Raw genomic sequence first — 16,718 nt, forward strand, 5'->3', positions numbered from 1 at the left:
GAGAGGCAGCAGATTACTTACTTTCCTGAAGCAAAGGGAGTCTCAGAGTGATTCCCTTCTATTCTGAAGGGAGGGATTTCAAACCCATCCCCCACCACCCCACTTTTTTTTTGGCAAGGCTGAAACCTGCTGTGTACTTTCTGGACTTTATGGAGAGAAAAGAGGATGATTTAGGGACATTGTATGATTTAAGTGTCCCAGGAACATCCAGTATCTTCCTTCCTACCATTTAAAATTAGCTCCTCCTACTGACAGGTATCTGAAGCCCTCTTTTAACTTTTTTTTTTGTTCACACCGTGCAGCATGGAGGATCTTTGTTCCTGGACTAGGGATCCAACCTGCATCCCAAGCAGTGGAAGTGTGGAGTCTTAACCATTGGACCACTAGGGAAGTCCTCTAAATCTGGGGTTCTTAGGTCAGTCTATATTTAGTCTCCAAAAACCTTTTCATCAGATAAAGACATGAGCCAGTTCTGTCAAATAACAATACCTCCTCTGTGATGATAGACATTTATTGGGTCCCTCTTCTGGATGATCTCTATCACTGTCATGGGAAGCTCTTTACCCCTTGTGTCTATATTTGTTGGCCTGACCCTCACTTTGATATTGAAAAAGTGAAGATGAAAATGTTAGTTTCTCAGTCATATCTGACTCTTTGTGATCCCATGGACTGTAGCCCACTAGGCTCCTCTGTCCTTGAAATTCTCTAGGGCAAGAATACTGTAGTGGGTAGCCAATCCTTTCTCCAGGGGACCTTCTTGACCCAGGGATCGAACCCAGGTCTCCTGCATTGCAGGTGGATTTTTTACCATCTGAACCATCAGGGAAGTCCCCACTTTGTTATTGGGCAGATTTAAATTGGTCTTAGCAGTCCCTTGGACTGCAAGGAGATCCAACCAGTCCATTCTGAAGGAGATCAGCCCTGGGATTTCTTTGGAAGGAATGATGCTAAAGCTGAAACTCCAGTACTTTGGCCATCTCCTGCGAAGAGTTGACTCATTGGAAAGGCTCTGATGCTGGGAGGGATTGGGGGCAGGAGGAGAAGGGGACGACAGAGGATGAGATGGCTGGATGGCATCACTGACTCTATGGATGTGAGTCTGAGTGAACTCCGGGAGTTGGTGATGGACAGAGAGGCCTGGCATGCTGCAATTTATGGGGTCGCAAAGAGTTGGACACGACTGAGTGACTCAACTGAACTGAACTGATGACTTACAATAAAATTCATAAGCAACACTTTCATGAGGTGTAGTCTTTAAGTTCTCAAATATCCCCAAGCCAACAGCTGAATTAATTAGGCTCCTGAGTATCCCGCATTCCTGCTGATATACCTGGGGTTTCCAGGAGGTGGTGATAATGGTATTCTGGGTGGCATAATTCTTTACTGAATGGGACTGTTTTTTGTTTTTAATTGCAGGATTTAGCCTCTTTTGTCTCCTACCATAAAATGTCACTGGTGTTCTCTGCTGAGATTACTACATGTGATCACACACATTCCCAGATACCTCTTAGAACTACTGTGCAATGCTGGGACATCTCATTAATTACTTTCCCTTATTTCCTGATAATTATAGTTGACAATTTAGGCACAGGGCCTTTTCACCTGTTGTTTATAGTGTCCCCTACAAACTCAACAAGATTTCATCCCATTCCCATATCCAATGACTGTCATTGTCTCAGCAATTTTAATTTAAAAATTACCATTATTTGTATTTCTATTGTAGTCATATACTCTTTCTTGCTATTTTTTCTAGTGTTCTCACTGTTTTTGCAAATATTTACAGAATGAAGTTATCTGTAGGAGATCTTAAAAATTTAGCAAACACTGCAAACACACGAGTCGATTAAGATCAATGTGATAGCTGAAACTATTAACAAATGACTTGTGCTGGTAATCTGCACAGTTGCTGGGTGTTGCTCTGGGTGTATAAGTATCAGTTTGCAAACTGAAGTTCATAAGTGTGGGGTGCCTATAGAGTTATCCAAAGCTGATAGTAGTATTATATTCTTACTGACACTAGTTTCAAGCAAAGCATCAGGTCTCCAGTGGAGTGATATGTCCAAGAATTCTTTTACCAAGTACACAAGCCCCAAAGTCCTAATTTATTAGTTAATGGAGGTGAATGAAATGTGACTCCTGGGGTTTACTTTTAATCTGCTAATGTTTACCCTAGAAGCACCGACCATATCAGAAGTTACTATTATTTCACTCAAGCTTTAATTTAAGGGGGCAACAATGGTCAGTAGCAACTCACACTATCAGTTAAAGGAGTAAATTGAACAACAGACTTTTTTTAGCAGGTTTGATTTAGGCTAGGAAACATACATGGACTCTTCTTTGCTAAGAACAGAGGTAGGTATGAGAAAGCATATTTAGTTAGGATCTATCTAGTAAGCTGGAAATGAGTTAGTAAGTGAAAATTAGTTATGCATATATTTTTTGTGTTTTTATTTACTTAGACTTGTGAAAGTTTTAAACTCATAATTGCCAAGAATTTTCAATGAAGACTTATGGAGGGTGATAAAAAAGCAAGCAGACATTACAGTCATGATAAATACTAGATTTTCAGCATAGGGACAATCTTAGTTAAATCACCCATAACTTAAACCTCAACATCCTGGTACATAGGTCACCATTGACTGGACAGCCATCTGGCTTGCCCTGTAATATTTGAGCTGCACATGCAGAAACCAATATTCTCTTGTAGAAGGGATGGCTCACTGGCCCCTGGTATCCATTCTCTCCTTCTTCCTTTTATTTCGAAGTGCTCATTTTTGGCAAGGCACATGGTTGCCCAACAAGAAATTCACTCTTAATTCTCTTTTACAGTTTGGTGTGTCCATGTGACTAGTGAAAGTGAAAGTTGCTCAGTCGTGTCTGACTCTTTGTGACCTCATGGACTATACAGCCCATGGAATTCTCCAGGCCGGAATACTGGAGTGAGTAGCCATTCCCTTCTCCAGGGGATCTTCCCAACCCAGGGGTTGAACCCAGGTCTCCCTTATTGCAGGTGAATTCTTTACCAGCTGAACCACCAGGGAAGCCCATGTGACCAAGTTATTGCCAATGGAATCCAAGGAAAAATGATGTGTATAATTTCCATGCAACTTACTTAAAAGGAAATTGCTTGGTCTCCATTTCTCTCTCCCCTTTTCTATGGACTGGAACACGGATGTGATGGGGAGTCAGCTTTGGCCATTCAGAAAAGGACCAGCCTTGAGAGGATGGCAGAGTCACAAAATGTAAAGACCCAAGTCCTTGAAGAACACTGTGGAGCAGAGTTTCCTGCTCACTCTGGGCTCCCTCCTACCTCCTGACTGTCATGTAAAAGAGGATCTGTCTTGCTTGAACTGCTGTATTTGGGGGTCTCTTCTTTGGGAACAGCTTAGCTTGAATCCTAACCAATAAAGGACATTCATTTATGTTCAGCGGCATGAGAAATTAATTTTATTCTCATGTGGAAGCATTCCTAGCAGTTTTTGAACAAAGCTGGGATGAGAGGGTAAATATTAAAGAAAAAGGAAGTGTGTATTGCATCATGAGATTTTAAGTTTGGTTTTCTCACTGAGAGAACATTGCACACTTACATTTTTTTCTGGGGACATAATTTCATTCACATTAAGAGATATTTATTGAGTGCCTACTGTGTGTAAAACACTGTTGGAGTTCTTAAGGATACAGAGATAAAACAGACACAGTTCCTGTCCTCAAGGAGCTCACAATCTACTGGGGGCAGACAGCAGAAATACACAAACGCACAACAAGATAGGAAGCACTTATAATAACAGAGGTCCCCGTGAGGTTCCAGGGAGCACAGACCCCAGAGAGAGGAATTTTATGGTGATAGACAATCTTCTCACGAAGACTTTGCAGAAGAGATTGTGTTTGCACTCCATGATGAAGGATTGGAGGAAGAAAGATGGAAACTTATGGGGTCAGGTTTCTGAAGCAGTGGGGGCAAAATGTTAGGAAGGCTCAGAAAACACAGGAAATATCCAGATTTTTCTGGAATATGATGGGAGTGAGAAGAAGTGCTGAAACTTAGCTTTGGAAAGGTGGCTTGAGGCCACATGGTGAAGAAGCCTTGAATGTTATATTTAGGAATTTTAATTTATCTTATACTGATGGGAAAATAGTGGGGGATTTTGAGTGCTGTTATTAAAAATCAACAGGACATTCTAGGAGAGTGATTATTAAATGTTAGCATGCACCAGAGTCTCCTGGAAGGCTTGTTAAGACAGAGATGGATGCCCCATGCCTTGAAATTTCTGACTTGGTAGGTTTTCAGTGGGGCTCTAGACTTTGCTTTTCTAACAAGTCCCCAAGTGAAACTAACACGGCTGGTCTGGAGATGTTGCTTTGAGAACTATTGCTCTAGGAAGATGTATATCTGGAAGGTGAGCAGGGGCAGAGTTGTAGATGAGGAGTCCAGAGGTAGGTGGATCAGATAAGAAGATTGGTCCAGGGGAGAGGACCAAGTTATTGAAGAAGGAGGGTGCATATACAAACATTTCTACAGAGATAAATGGGTAATAAAACTTTTATACTGTATGGATGTGAAAGACAAACCACAAAGAGAGAGAATCTCATTTATCTAATGTGAATGATAAAATGAATGGCAATCCTGTTGTCTGGGACTTCCCTAGTAATCTAGTGGTTAAGAATCTGCTTGCCAATGCAAGAGAAATGGGTTCAATCCCTGGTCCGGGAAGATCCCGTGGAGCGACTAAGCCCATACACCACAACTACTGAGCCTGTGCCCTAGAACCTGGGAGCCGCAACTACTGAGCCTATGGGCCACAACTACTGAAGTCCACACACCCTAAAGCCCATGCTCTGCAAGAGAAGCCATGGCAATGAGAAACCCACACACCACCACTAGACGGTAGCTTCCTTCGCCACAACTAGAGAAAGCCCACGTACAGCAATGAAGACTCAGCACAGCTCCCTCCACCCCAAAAAAGAAAACAAAAAGAAAAAACAAATGAAGAATCTGCCTTCCAATGCAGGGGATGCAGGTTCGATCTCTGGTCAGGGAACTAAGACCCCACATGCCTGGGAGCAAGTAAGTCCATGAACTGCATCTGGAGAAAGCCCATGTGCTATAATAAAGACCTAGTGCAGCCCCCAAATAAATAAAACAAAATCCTGTTGTCTGAGACTGAGAAGGTAGAAAGGAGAAGGTTTGAGTGCAGGAAAACGATCATGAGTTCAGTTTAGAAGGGCTGTGTTTGAGGCACTGACAGTGTTCACAAGGAATGTCCACCAGACTTAATTCATGGGTTATGGTGTGAGAATGAGACAGATCACAATCAGAGAAACATATTTTAGAGCCTCAGGCAAGGAAATATTTGTGGAAATGATGGAGGTTGGAATGGAGTATGAATATACAGGAAGTAAGAACTGATGGTTAACTCCCAGAAGGAAGAAAAGGAGGCAAAGAATGAGAAGGTAACTAGAGAAGTGAGAAAGTAAAGGATCCTAGAAGGCACAGGCTTAAACAAGAAAGGGATGGCTAACTGTTTGAACTGATGAGAACAGGAAGTTAGATAAGGACAGAGGGAAGGTCACTAGATTTGCCCATTGGCAAGTCCCCAGTAACCTTTGGGAGATCAGTTTTGGGGGAATTGGGACAGGCATACCCAGATGGCAAAAGAGAGAATAGGCAGTGGCAGGTGAGAACTGGAGGCAGAACAAATGGGTGGATAACTGGAGACTCAGGTGGGAGAACGAGGAGAGAGATGAAGGAGCATAAGGAGGTACTACAGGTGGAGGACTCCGTCCTAGTGCAAAAAAAGATTCGAGCAAATTGATGGCTGAGAGTAAAGAAGAGAGGGGAGAGGAAGCGGTGATGGGAAGGAGATTGAAAAGGAGAGGGAGAGACTGAGAGAAAGGGGCAAGATTATAGAAAAGTTGAGAGGGGATGGAATTAAGGAGTAAAACATGGAGGTGCAGATGGTTGAGAAACCAATGTCTTCTCAGCAAAGAAGAGATGCAATCTGGGGGATGTGAAGAAGTGGGAGAGGTCATGGATGAGAGGTGGGGGAGCCCAGCTCTACAACAGTCACTTACTGAGGAATGTGCAAGAATTTACGCACTTTCAGTCCCTTCTGTCAGCACTCTTGACTTAGCGGTGAGCTCCTCCAAGGGACTGGAGCCATTGGTCCTGGTCAGCCACACATTGCGTGGCCTTGGGTCCTACCTGCAACCTCCTGGACCCACACAGCAGTCTGGCACGGAAGCCACTGGGGTTCCAGGAGACACAATTTCATACTCACTTCCTGCTGGGTGGTTTCTGCTATATACATAGATGTTTCAGTGTTTAATTTTTTTTCCATATGCACAACTGATAATTTAATGAGTAACTTTCTCCAACAAAGTTCTTCAGGTAATGTATTCCCTCATCTGATCAATACATCCCTTAATGGGTACAGTAGCTTAATGTTGCTTTAAAAGTTCTCCAGTTTGGCATGTGCTCCCACTTTAATCCTGCTAGAATGGGAGAGTATATCCGAAGTTTTGCTGTGATGCTTCTGAGAACTAGAGGAGGCCCGATGTGTCAACAACAAAGTGACCAGTTTTGATAATTGTTTCATAATATTATTTGCTTATGTTTCACATTCATAGTCAAAGGCCTAGGAAAGTATTAGTACATTCATTCTACATTCTTTTTAGAGAATGAAGATGCTTATTTAATCGTGAACTAAGAGCACTAAGAGGCAGCTATACTGCCAGAAAGGTGCAGGCCATGTAGTCATAAGGAATGACTTCAGGTCAGATCTGCAAGCAGTAGATGACACCGCACAACTTAAAAAAAAAATCCTTTATGTTATCATGCAATATCCAATGAAATTTTTAAGCATTTGGATCCATAACCTCAGAATTAACGCCACACACCAAGGCAGGTCATCGTGTATTTGATACATAAGTAATAAAGAATTCTGCAAATGAAGATTTATTTTGGCATTCTTTAATTGCTGGGTTAACTGAAATGGCTAAAGAAATAAAAAGTATGTACTATTTCACCTTATTATTACTGCTATGAAATTTCTGTTTTTGTTTGATAGTGTTTATTTGAAATTATGTACCACAAATAAGACCAGAGGTAGAAAACAGCACATGAAATAACAAAACAGGAAAAGAAAAAAAGACAAAACAAGACCACACGTACTCACAAACTCTCCTGAACCAACTATGTTCAAGAATTAATAAGCTACATCCCTTACCCCTGTGCACTCATGAGGCTGCTAAAAGTCAAGCCTTCTGAGTTTTTACAATCTAAGTGTGTTCTCGGCACCGAATAAGCTTTTTAAAAGCCAGTTTAAAGTCTTCATTGAAACTTGTGTAGAGCAGAGGGTTGATCAGAGAATTCACATAACCAAGCCAGGTCAAAAAATCAGCCACTTCGGAGGACACAGCATAGGTGCTCAGACCTACAATCAACTCTTTGATGAAGAATGGCAGCCAGGACAAGATGAACGCACCCAAAATCAGACCCAGGATTCGTGCTGCCTTGCGCTCCCTGGTGCTGGAGATTTGTTGGCGTTCTCCTGGGTAATCTAGGTCATTGTCAAAGGGAGGAATCCTAATGGAGGTGTGGATCTTCTCAAACTCTGTGGTAGGGTCTGAGGTGGAGAAGTCAGACACACAGAACGTCTGTGTCAGTTTACAACTGGCAAACGAATTTTGGCTATCTGTGCTTCTGTTGCTTAAATGCCGGCTTGAACCTCTTTTCTGGTAAAGGCTCTTGGCTGCATGGTAAATCCGGTAATAGAGAATCAGTATCAAAGTCAAGGGAATGTAGAATGCCCCAAGTGTGGAGTAGATGGTGTAGATGACGTGGTCGTGCCGGATGGTGCACTGACTGGGGGGCGGGCTGAGTCTGCGGTGGCTCCTCCAGAACAGAGGGGGCATGGAGATGAAGATGGAGATGGTCCAGACCGTGAGGATCATCAGCCCGGCCCTCTTGGCAGTCCTCTTCCTGGCGTACTCGATAGCATTGGTGATGGCCCAGTACCTGTCCAGGGCGATCACACAGAGATGAAGGATGGAGCAGGTGCAGCAGGTCATATCCACACTCAGCCACACCTCGCAGATGAAGTACCCCAGCTTCCAGCTGTCCATGACAATGTACATGATGCTCAAGGGCATGACAAGCACAGCCACCAGGAGATCCGTCACGGCTAGAGAACAGATCAGGTAGTTGGCAGGCTGGTGGAGCTTCTTGGTGGTGCAGATGGCCATGATCACAGCGGAGTTTAGCAGCATGGTCAGGGTGGTGATGATCACCAGAGTCATAGAAATGAGCATCTTCTCCGTGATGGTCTTGGGTCTCACAGCCACACTGGCTTCCGGGGTACAGTTAGTGATGTTCATTTTCCCCTGTTCTAATCTATGCTGTGGAGAAGCTGGTGGTTATTTGTTTCAGCTGAAAACTACGCAGACTTGAATGTCTTTCATTGGTAAAGACTCTGTAATTTCCTCAGCTGTGTTGTCTCTTGGGTTCCATTTTGTGTGGGTAAATAGAAAAACCACAGTACTGTATGCTATAGTCTGAATGAAAAAGCCATGTTCTTTCACCTGGAAGACAAATGACAGTATTTCAGTATTCATAAAACCTTTACATGTTTTTGATATATATTTTTTCTTCTCTGAATGTAAACTCCCTCTTTTTAAAAAATGGAAGTATAGTTAATATATAATATGTTATAAATGTACAATATGGTGATTCACAATTTTTAAAGGTTATACTCTATGTACAGTTATTTAAAAGTATTAGCTGTAGTCCCTGTGCTGTACAATATATCCATGCAGCATTTAAAAATTATTTATTTATTTATTTATTTTTGGCTGTCCTGGGTCTTCATTGCTGCATAGACTTTTCCCCTAGTTTTGGCAACCAGGGGCTACTTTCTAGTTGTAGGGCATGGGCTTTGCATTGCTGTGGCTTCTTGTGTTGCAGAGCATGGGGTCTAGGTGTGCGGGCATCTGTAGTTGTGGCTCCTGGGCTCTAGAGCACAGGCTCAGTAGTTGTGGTCATGGGCTTAGTTGCTCTGTGGCATGCAGGATCTTCCTGGACCAGGGATTGAACCAATGTCTCCTGCACTGGTAGGTGGATTCTTTACTGCTGAGCCACCGGGAAGCCCCCTGTAGCTTTTTTTCAAAAAGGATTAAAAAAAAAATGGACCATTTAAAAACTATTGAATTTGTTACAACATTGCTTCTGTTGTATGTTTTGGTTTTTTGGCCACAAATCATGTGGGATCTTACCTCCTTGACCAGGGATTAAACCCTCATCCCCTACATTGGAAGGCGAAGTCTTACCCTGGTCTGCCAGGGAAGTCCCTATCCTTGTAGCTTATCTTATATAATAGTAGTTTGTTTGGTATCTCTTAATCCTCTATATTGCCCCTCCTTTCTTCCTTCTCCCCACTGGTAACCACTAGTTCTCTATATCTGTGAGTCAGTTTCTTTTCTGTTATGTTCACCAATAAACTTCATCCCTATATTATTATTCAAATGCTACTTTTTTAAGTTCCCAAACTCTTTCTGAGGGCGACATTACAGAATTTTAAGTCTATCTTGCCACCCAGATGACTTTCTCATTTATCTTTATACATCTTTTCACACTTGGAACCATATAGTCACATAATACCATGCTTTAAAAATTCTGGGACCATTACCTTTAAAGAAAAAATATACTGTTTATAATAAGCATCTTTCAAACCAGATTTTAAGGTTTCACAGCAAATATTCAACTTCAGAGATATTTTAGTATCACAATGGGATTGTGCAATTTTGTCTAATTATTTCTGACATCTTACATATCCCACTGTGCGTTTCTTTGGAGAAAAGAGAGAAAAAAACATATAACATTCCTTTGATGTTTATGGCTAATTATTCTCAGAGTAATACAGTAAATCAGCTGTGAAACAGCATTATCACCAAGCCCAAAGATGTCTATATTTAAAAAGATGTGTTTACTTTTGGTTAACATTTGTGTTCTCTATTTATCTCTTTGTCTCTCTATCTGTCATCTGTCTACTGGATAGCTGTCATTAAGCTGGGCAGTAAATAAGATAGTGACATTTATTGAATACATAGCTGTAAAGTTAAATATAAATTTGTACTCATGACAACAAGTCAATCAAAATCTGCATAGGAATATTCACAACTGATGACTACTGGTTAGAACAAAAATCAAATCCTCTGATATGACTCTATGACATTAGGTCCAAGAAAAACCAGTGTTTCAGCAGTTTTAAGAAGGGTTGAAGATTGATGTGGATTAGACCCAACAGACATAATGATTTTAGCAGAGGACGAGGGCAAGAGCCGGTAAAGAGTGATGGTGAAGGTCTTTGGATGAAGTGGGAGTTGAAAGGCAGAGAACAGGAATCTAAATCTCCGGCTTGGATAAGATTTAGCTCTAAATTTACCTTCTCCTGCATATAGCACAAAAACCAAGAAGAGAGGAAATGAGCATCATTTATATTTTAGATACAGAAAATAAAAGGAAATGATAATTTCACTAACAATCAAATGGGGCAATTATTCCTAAGATAGTCTGTATCTTCCTTTGGCATGTGGGATCTTAGTTTCCCTGACCAGGGATCAAACCCACGTCCCCTGCAGTGGGAGTGTGGAGTCTTAACCTCTGGACCACCAGGGAAGTCCATGGATGTGCTCACTTTTAAATGTCTTGTGTTTCTCTAGTTCTTCCAGGGCACTTGTGCCATCAACAACTCCCTGGTTTTTGTAAATCAAATGTTTTCTTACCCACGGGTACCTTACCCTCTTTGTATAATGTTTAAATATGAATTTATATTTGAGACCAGGCTATAATACTGAAAGAGTATGGGCTCTGGAATTAGACAGACCTGGGTTCAGATCCCAGAGGAACCATCTACTAGCTGCTTAGGGAAACCTCTCTACATTTCTCCCAGTGTCCCGTGTGTTAATCTCTACATTTTGACCCCTTCCTCTTAAATAAAATGAAATAAAATTGTTTTTTTTCTTCAAATATTTATCCTTAGATATGTGTTTCTTGGGTTCTTGAGGTCTGTGACATAGACCAAGAAAAAGGCTTTTCCATTCCAATTATAAGATTGGGAGCATGAACAAGCAACAGAAAACTTTAGAAATTTCAATCTGATTACAGAGACAATTAGGAAATGCATTAATTTTGCAAGTGTGCAATAAAAAAGTCAAAACTAATTCAGCTTCATCAAACTTTTAAGAGATGCTCTATTTATCTGAGTTTCCATAAGTCCCAACTGTCATTTCTCTGGCAACACCATTTGTTCCTTATTTTGTAACTATTTATTTTTCAACCCCCTCTCCCCCCAGCAAACTATACATTTCTGGAGGGTAAGATCTATACCTCATTTGTCTTTTTAATTTTAAATTAAATTTAATTTCTAGTTAAGTGAGTAAAAACATAGTTTTCAGGGACTGCATTGTTAGCTCTTTTTAAAAAAAAAAACTCGATTTAATTTTTAACTGAAGGATAATTGCTTTACAAAATTTTGTTGTTTTCTGTCAAACCTCAACATGAACCAGCCATATATATATACATATATATATATACTTCTATATATATATATATCTCCCCTCTCTTTTGAACCTCCCTCCCATCTCACTCCCCATCCCAGTCTCTAGATTGATACAGAGCCCTGTTTGAGTTTCCTGAGCCATACAGCAAATTCCCATTGGCTATTTTGCATATGGTAATTAAGTTTCCATGTTATTCTTTCCATACATCTCACCCTCTCCTCCCCTCTCCCCATGAACATAAGTCTATTCTCTATGTCTGTTTCTCCATTGCTGCCCTGCAAATAAATTCTTCATTAGAGCACAAGAAAAGCTCCCAAGGTGGAGGAGAACAAGGAGAGAGAATTCTATGCCACGACCATGTAAAGAAAATGTATTAAGTAAGAGAGTGTGACCTAAATACTGGCTGGGCAATCTGGGTGACATCCATGGCCTTGACAAGAGGCGTTCAGGTGCAGAGATGGAGATGAAAGGCAGAATGCAGCAGTTTCAAGAGGAAATGGGAGGAGAGGAAATTGAGACATCCAATAAAAGCAATGTTTTCCAGAGTTTTACTGAAAAGGGGAGCAGAAAATTAAGGTGGTGACTGTGGAGGGAAATGTGGAGTCAGGGTTGCTCTCTCTTTAAGATGAGAGGTGTTTTTTTTAAACTGGGCTGTTTATAGTTTCCTTTACTGCTACACTCAATAACTTTTATACTGGGACAGGGAGTGTTTGTGGACTGAGTGGAATGTAAAAGAGGAAGCAGGAAAGCAGTCATGGAGGAGGTCGAGAGTCAGTGGGGCCTGGGGACACGGGTAAGTAGCAATTTAAGAGATTACATTGGGGGTGGTGAAGAGGCTAGAGCCTTACTCAGGAAATGATCCAGCCTCAATTGTCTTGGCTTCCTTTACCTTCTTAAGAAAAATAACACCTGTTTTAGAATCACTACCAACTCCATCCTGGAGAAGGAAATGGCAACCCACTCCAGTATTCTTGCCTGGAAAATCCCATGGACAGAGCAGCCTGGTGGGCTATCGTCTATGGGGTTGCGAAGAGTCGGACACAACTGAGCAACTGAGCACTGAATCCATAGGAGGTAGTACGATTTCTAATTAGAACAGAGCTGGTTAAATAGCGTCTGAAAATCTATTAAGTAGCTTTAGCTTCACACCTAGTAGGGGAGGAGGGGCCATAGTAACCCTGAACCCAAAACACATTTTGCAGAACCAATGCAAATACTGATAGCAACATACCAAACTTGTATTAGTCTTCTGGAATGGAAAATTGACTGCAATAATCATAACTAAAAACAGACATATCAGGAGTTGATGCAGGAACATCTTGTGGGTGGTTTTGTAACTTTGTTTCTGCTCTAATCATGGCATTGAAAATACCAGTGCAGTATAAATCCATATCTATTAATAAATTATTTTTCATTAGAATTACCAATAGAAAAGAATTAGTCTATACCAACTGGCTCAGTGCATGATGCTCCCATTCCCATTTACCAAGATACCTCAGAGCCTCTGGTTTATATTATCCCAGTGATGGTCAGAGCACCAGGCACCAGAAGAGGTTATGAGCATACTTAAATGTTTTTTAATTTCACCATCTTATCTACTATCCTATTGGTTTTCATAACTATTAATAATTTACCATAAATACAGTAAAGTCACCTACATACAAACCTTCAAGTTGTGAACTTTCAAAGATGAGAACATGTGTTCACATATCCAGTCATGTAAGTTAGTTCACGTATCTGTAAGTTACTGTACTGTAAGATTAAAAATGTTTAATGTTTGTTAAAAATGTTTAATGTTTTATTTTTTGTGTTGGTTTTTTATGTAATATTTTTGTGACAAGTATTATAAAGCTATTACTTTATATAGTACCATGTAGCCAATTGTGTTAGTTGGGTACCTAGGTTAAGTCTGTTTGACTTATGGACAAATTGGACTTATGAACAAATTGGACTTATGAACATACTCTCAGGACAGAACTCATTTCATGTTGGGGACTTACTGTATTCTTTAATCTCTTCTTTGTTTTCATTTTGCCCAAGTTTTTCTGAGCTCTGAAAATGTGTGCCAATTTCTTCTTTTCATTATTGCAGGAGTGGCAGCTTGCCCTCATATTAGTAATTTTATCTCCCTATTTGTTAAATCCACTTCCTCAGTCTTCATAAAGACTGTTCTTTGCCTGTCAAGGGAAAGAAAGGGTGACTAGCAGTGTGTTTCTCAATGTGACTTTTAGTGGGAGCAGAGGTAGATGTAGAACAGATACTAGAGTGTGGGGTTCTTCATTCCCATTTTCTTATTTGTTGAATGATTGAAATTGTGATTGGGACATGAAATGTGGTCATTATGAGGTTACTATATCATAATAACAGGACAATATTATCATTGTAAAAATTCAAACAAAACAGGACATATTTTCAGGAGATGTTTACATACTCTAGACACAAGTCTTCTGTCAGAACAACGTTTTGTGAACATTTTCTTCCACTCTGTGGTTTGCCTTTGTATTTAAAAAAAAGATTTTTTTTTTTTTTTTGGCCACACCACTTGGCATGTGGGATCTTAAGTTCCCTGACCAGGGATCAAACCTGTGTCCCCTGCAGGTTAGGAACCACAGACTCCTAACCACTGGACCACCAGGGAATTCCTTGCCTTTGTCTGAAGGCTTTCGATAAAGCAGAAAACTTTAATTTTGAGAAAGGGTAAGTGATCCATGTTTTCTTTGTGATTAGAGCTTCTAAGAAGTTTTTTTTTTTTTTTATAATCTCAAAGTCACCAGGATACTTTTCTGTATCTTCTTTTAGAAGCTTAATAGTTTTAGGTTTTATGTTCATCTAAGGGGAGGTCACCCAGAGGGCATGACTGCCAGCTGACCCATGAGCTGGACCAGAGCAAAGGGAGGCTCCTCCATCCCTCTCCGGTCTTTAGAACATATGTTTTGCTCACAGTTCCCATGGTGGGAGCCGTTTTCAAGGATGAAGCCTTGAGAAATTAAAGTATTATTGAGATCATCTGGACAGTATATGTGGCTGCATCCAGTTAAGGCCTCTACATAAACTTTAAAGATTCTGGCAGATGGATGCAAAGATGTATTCATCTGGTGGCTGCTTAAGACTAGCCTCAGATACAGGTTCCCTTGCTCAGTTAGCTCCCACCTACCCATCTGGAGTGGTCTGCTTCTTTCTTTGGTCTCTTTTTGCTTTCTACATTTGAGGGCCAATTTCAGATTTCACTCTGGAAATTTCTGAATTTGAAAACCAAAAAAATTAGGAGATTGGAGAAGTGGGTTTTGGGAAAGAGATGTCCGTGGGAGAAGTCCTGAGTTGGCTATTGACCCTTATGTGGGGGAAGGGTGACCTATGTATTAAATGCTCATGGTCCTCTGTGTGTGTCTGTGCACACCCTGGAACCCTGGCTTAGTGAGCTTGTTTGGGGAACTGTACGTGGTACACTGCAGCAAAGAAGGGAACTGAAGGGCTGGAAGTGGGCTAGTCTCTAGTGCGGGCAGGTGGGAACTCGAGTTAGAAGTTGTAAGAAGAACTGAGGTTGGAGAAGGATGTCCGTGGCTCTTCCAGCTTGTGGGCTGACAGACAAGGTGGGAGAGCAGGGTAAGAAGTTAGAGACCTTGGTGCACTAGTTTGCAAAGCTAGAAGGCCACAAGCTGTTGAGGATTAAGGTCTAAGTGGCGGAACAAAGCCTGATTGGGCTGCTAGGACGTGGAATCCCTGGGAAAGAGACTCGAAGAAGAGGATGTTATGGTTGACAATTAAATGGATGAAATGCTCTGTGCTATTTGACCCCGAATGAAAAAAGAAAACACCACCACCAGAGAGTGGGTCAGCCCCGGATTCAGGAAACACAGCGAGAGAATGTACTCCTGCTGAGCTTACTGATAAAGCTGCCAAGTTCCAACAAAAGGCCAGGGAAAATATCCCCACCTGGTTGGTATGGCTGTGAGATCCAGGGAGTGATGGTGGTTCTCTGAACAGTCAGGAAGCGGAGAAAATGAGCAACGTGATCACACACCACCCCCTGCCCCCAGCAGTGCCTGCATAGCACCTAGGGGTTCAGGGTACTTACTCCCTTACAGGTTGGATTATTCTATCCTGCAGGGAGACCTGGCCCATTGAAAGGGTTCTCCTTGGGCATGTGGATCTAGGCAGTAGGTAAGTAAATTATTAGGGAGTTTGGTAAAACAGGCCACCTACATCCCTGTCTTTGAGTCCCGAATGGGTCACATTCACTGCAGGAATGAAAGCCAAGATACCCCAGTCCGCCCCTAGCACCTGATATGAGATACTGATATCCATGCTAAACCTGGTCATAAAATAAGACATTCATGATGTTGGGCAACTCATTGATTGGAGGAAACTGACAAATTCCAGATACAGGTTTGGGCTGCAAGAAAGCCCCGAGACAGGGCTTCCCTGGTGGCTTCATAGTAAAGAATCTGCCTGCTAATGTAGGAGACATGGATTCCATCCCTGATCTGAGAAGATTCCACCTGCCATGAAACAACTAAACCTGGGCTATAGCTATAGCACACTATAGCTCTTGAGCCTGTGCTCGTGAGCCTGGGAGCAGCCCATGTGTGTCAGCTTCTGAAGCCTGTGCGTCTGAGAGCCCGTGGTTCGCAACAAGAGAAGCCCGCACACTGCAGCTAGTAAGCAGCCCCCACTTCCAGCAACTAGAGAAAAACCTGACCCAGCAGAGCCAAAAACAAACAAACAAATAGATAAATAAAATTATTTAAAAAATAAAGTCTGGAGACAGAGAAGAAGGTCAGAAAGCCGAAAGGCTATCTTACTTAGCTGGCTGTGAAAGTTACCTAGTAAAAGTAACCTGTAAACGTGGTTTTACCTCCTTGCTGCCAGGACCCCATCTAAAAGGATAGACCAGCAACCCAATGCTCCACTGGCTGGCCTATGGAAAGCCTTAAATCCTGAACAGCAGTTCAGACCTGCCCCACCTGCCCCACCTGCCCCAACCAGCCCTGGTGCCCTGCCAGCTCCAGTAGAGGCCTCAGGGATACAGTCCTATTTGGAATGGTGCCTCACTCCCCAGGTATAGCATGCAGACAAGATCATATCCAGATCAGGGCCACTAGAGGCTTCCTGTTCTGCTCACTATTCACCGGTCCCCCCAAAATGAACTAAAGGAGACAGTT

The 16,718-nt window shown here is 41.8% G+C and overlaps 1 protein-coding gene across 2 annotated transcripts in view; it reads right to left on the reverse strand.

The window, feature by feature from the left end:
- Positions 1 to 2,139: 2,139 nt before the first annotated feature.
- HTR1E (5-hydroxytryptamine receptor 1E) overlaps positions 2,140 to 16,718 on the reverse strand; it is a 95,976-nt gene continuing 81,397 nt past the window's right edge. Inside the window, exons 1-2 of one of the 2 annotated variants that reach the window (XM_061427890.1) lie at positions 13,557 to 13,908; positions 2,140 to 8,580 (exon numbers count right to left, since the gene is read on the reverse strand). In XM_061427890.1, coding sequence (XP_061283874.1) covers positions 7,279 to 8,376 — 1,098 coding nt within the window. In that variant the 5' untranslated portion in view covers positions 8,377 to 8,580; positions 13,557 to 13,908 and the 3' untranslated portion in view covers positions 2,140 to 7,278. Of the gene's footprint in view, positions 8,581 to 13,556; positions 13,909 to 16,718 lie in introns of those variants that run through there. The other variant, XM_061427889.1, reaches the window with a different exon arrangement.

The sequence above is a fragment of the Bos javanicus genome, chromosome 9 (assembly GCF_032452875.1).
Source record: "Bos javanicus breed banteng chromosome 9, ARS-OSU_banteng_1.0, whole genome shotgun sequence".
NCBI classification, from domain to species: domain Eukaryota; kingdom Metazoa; phylum Chordata; class Mammalia; order Artiodactyla; family Bovidae; genus Bos; species Bos javanicus.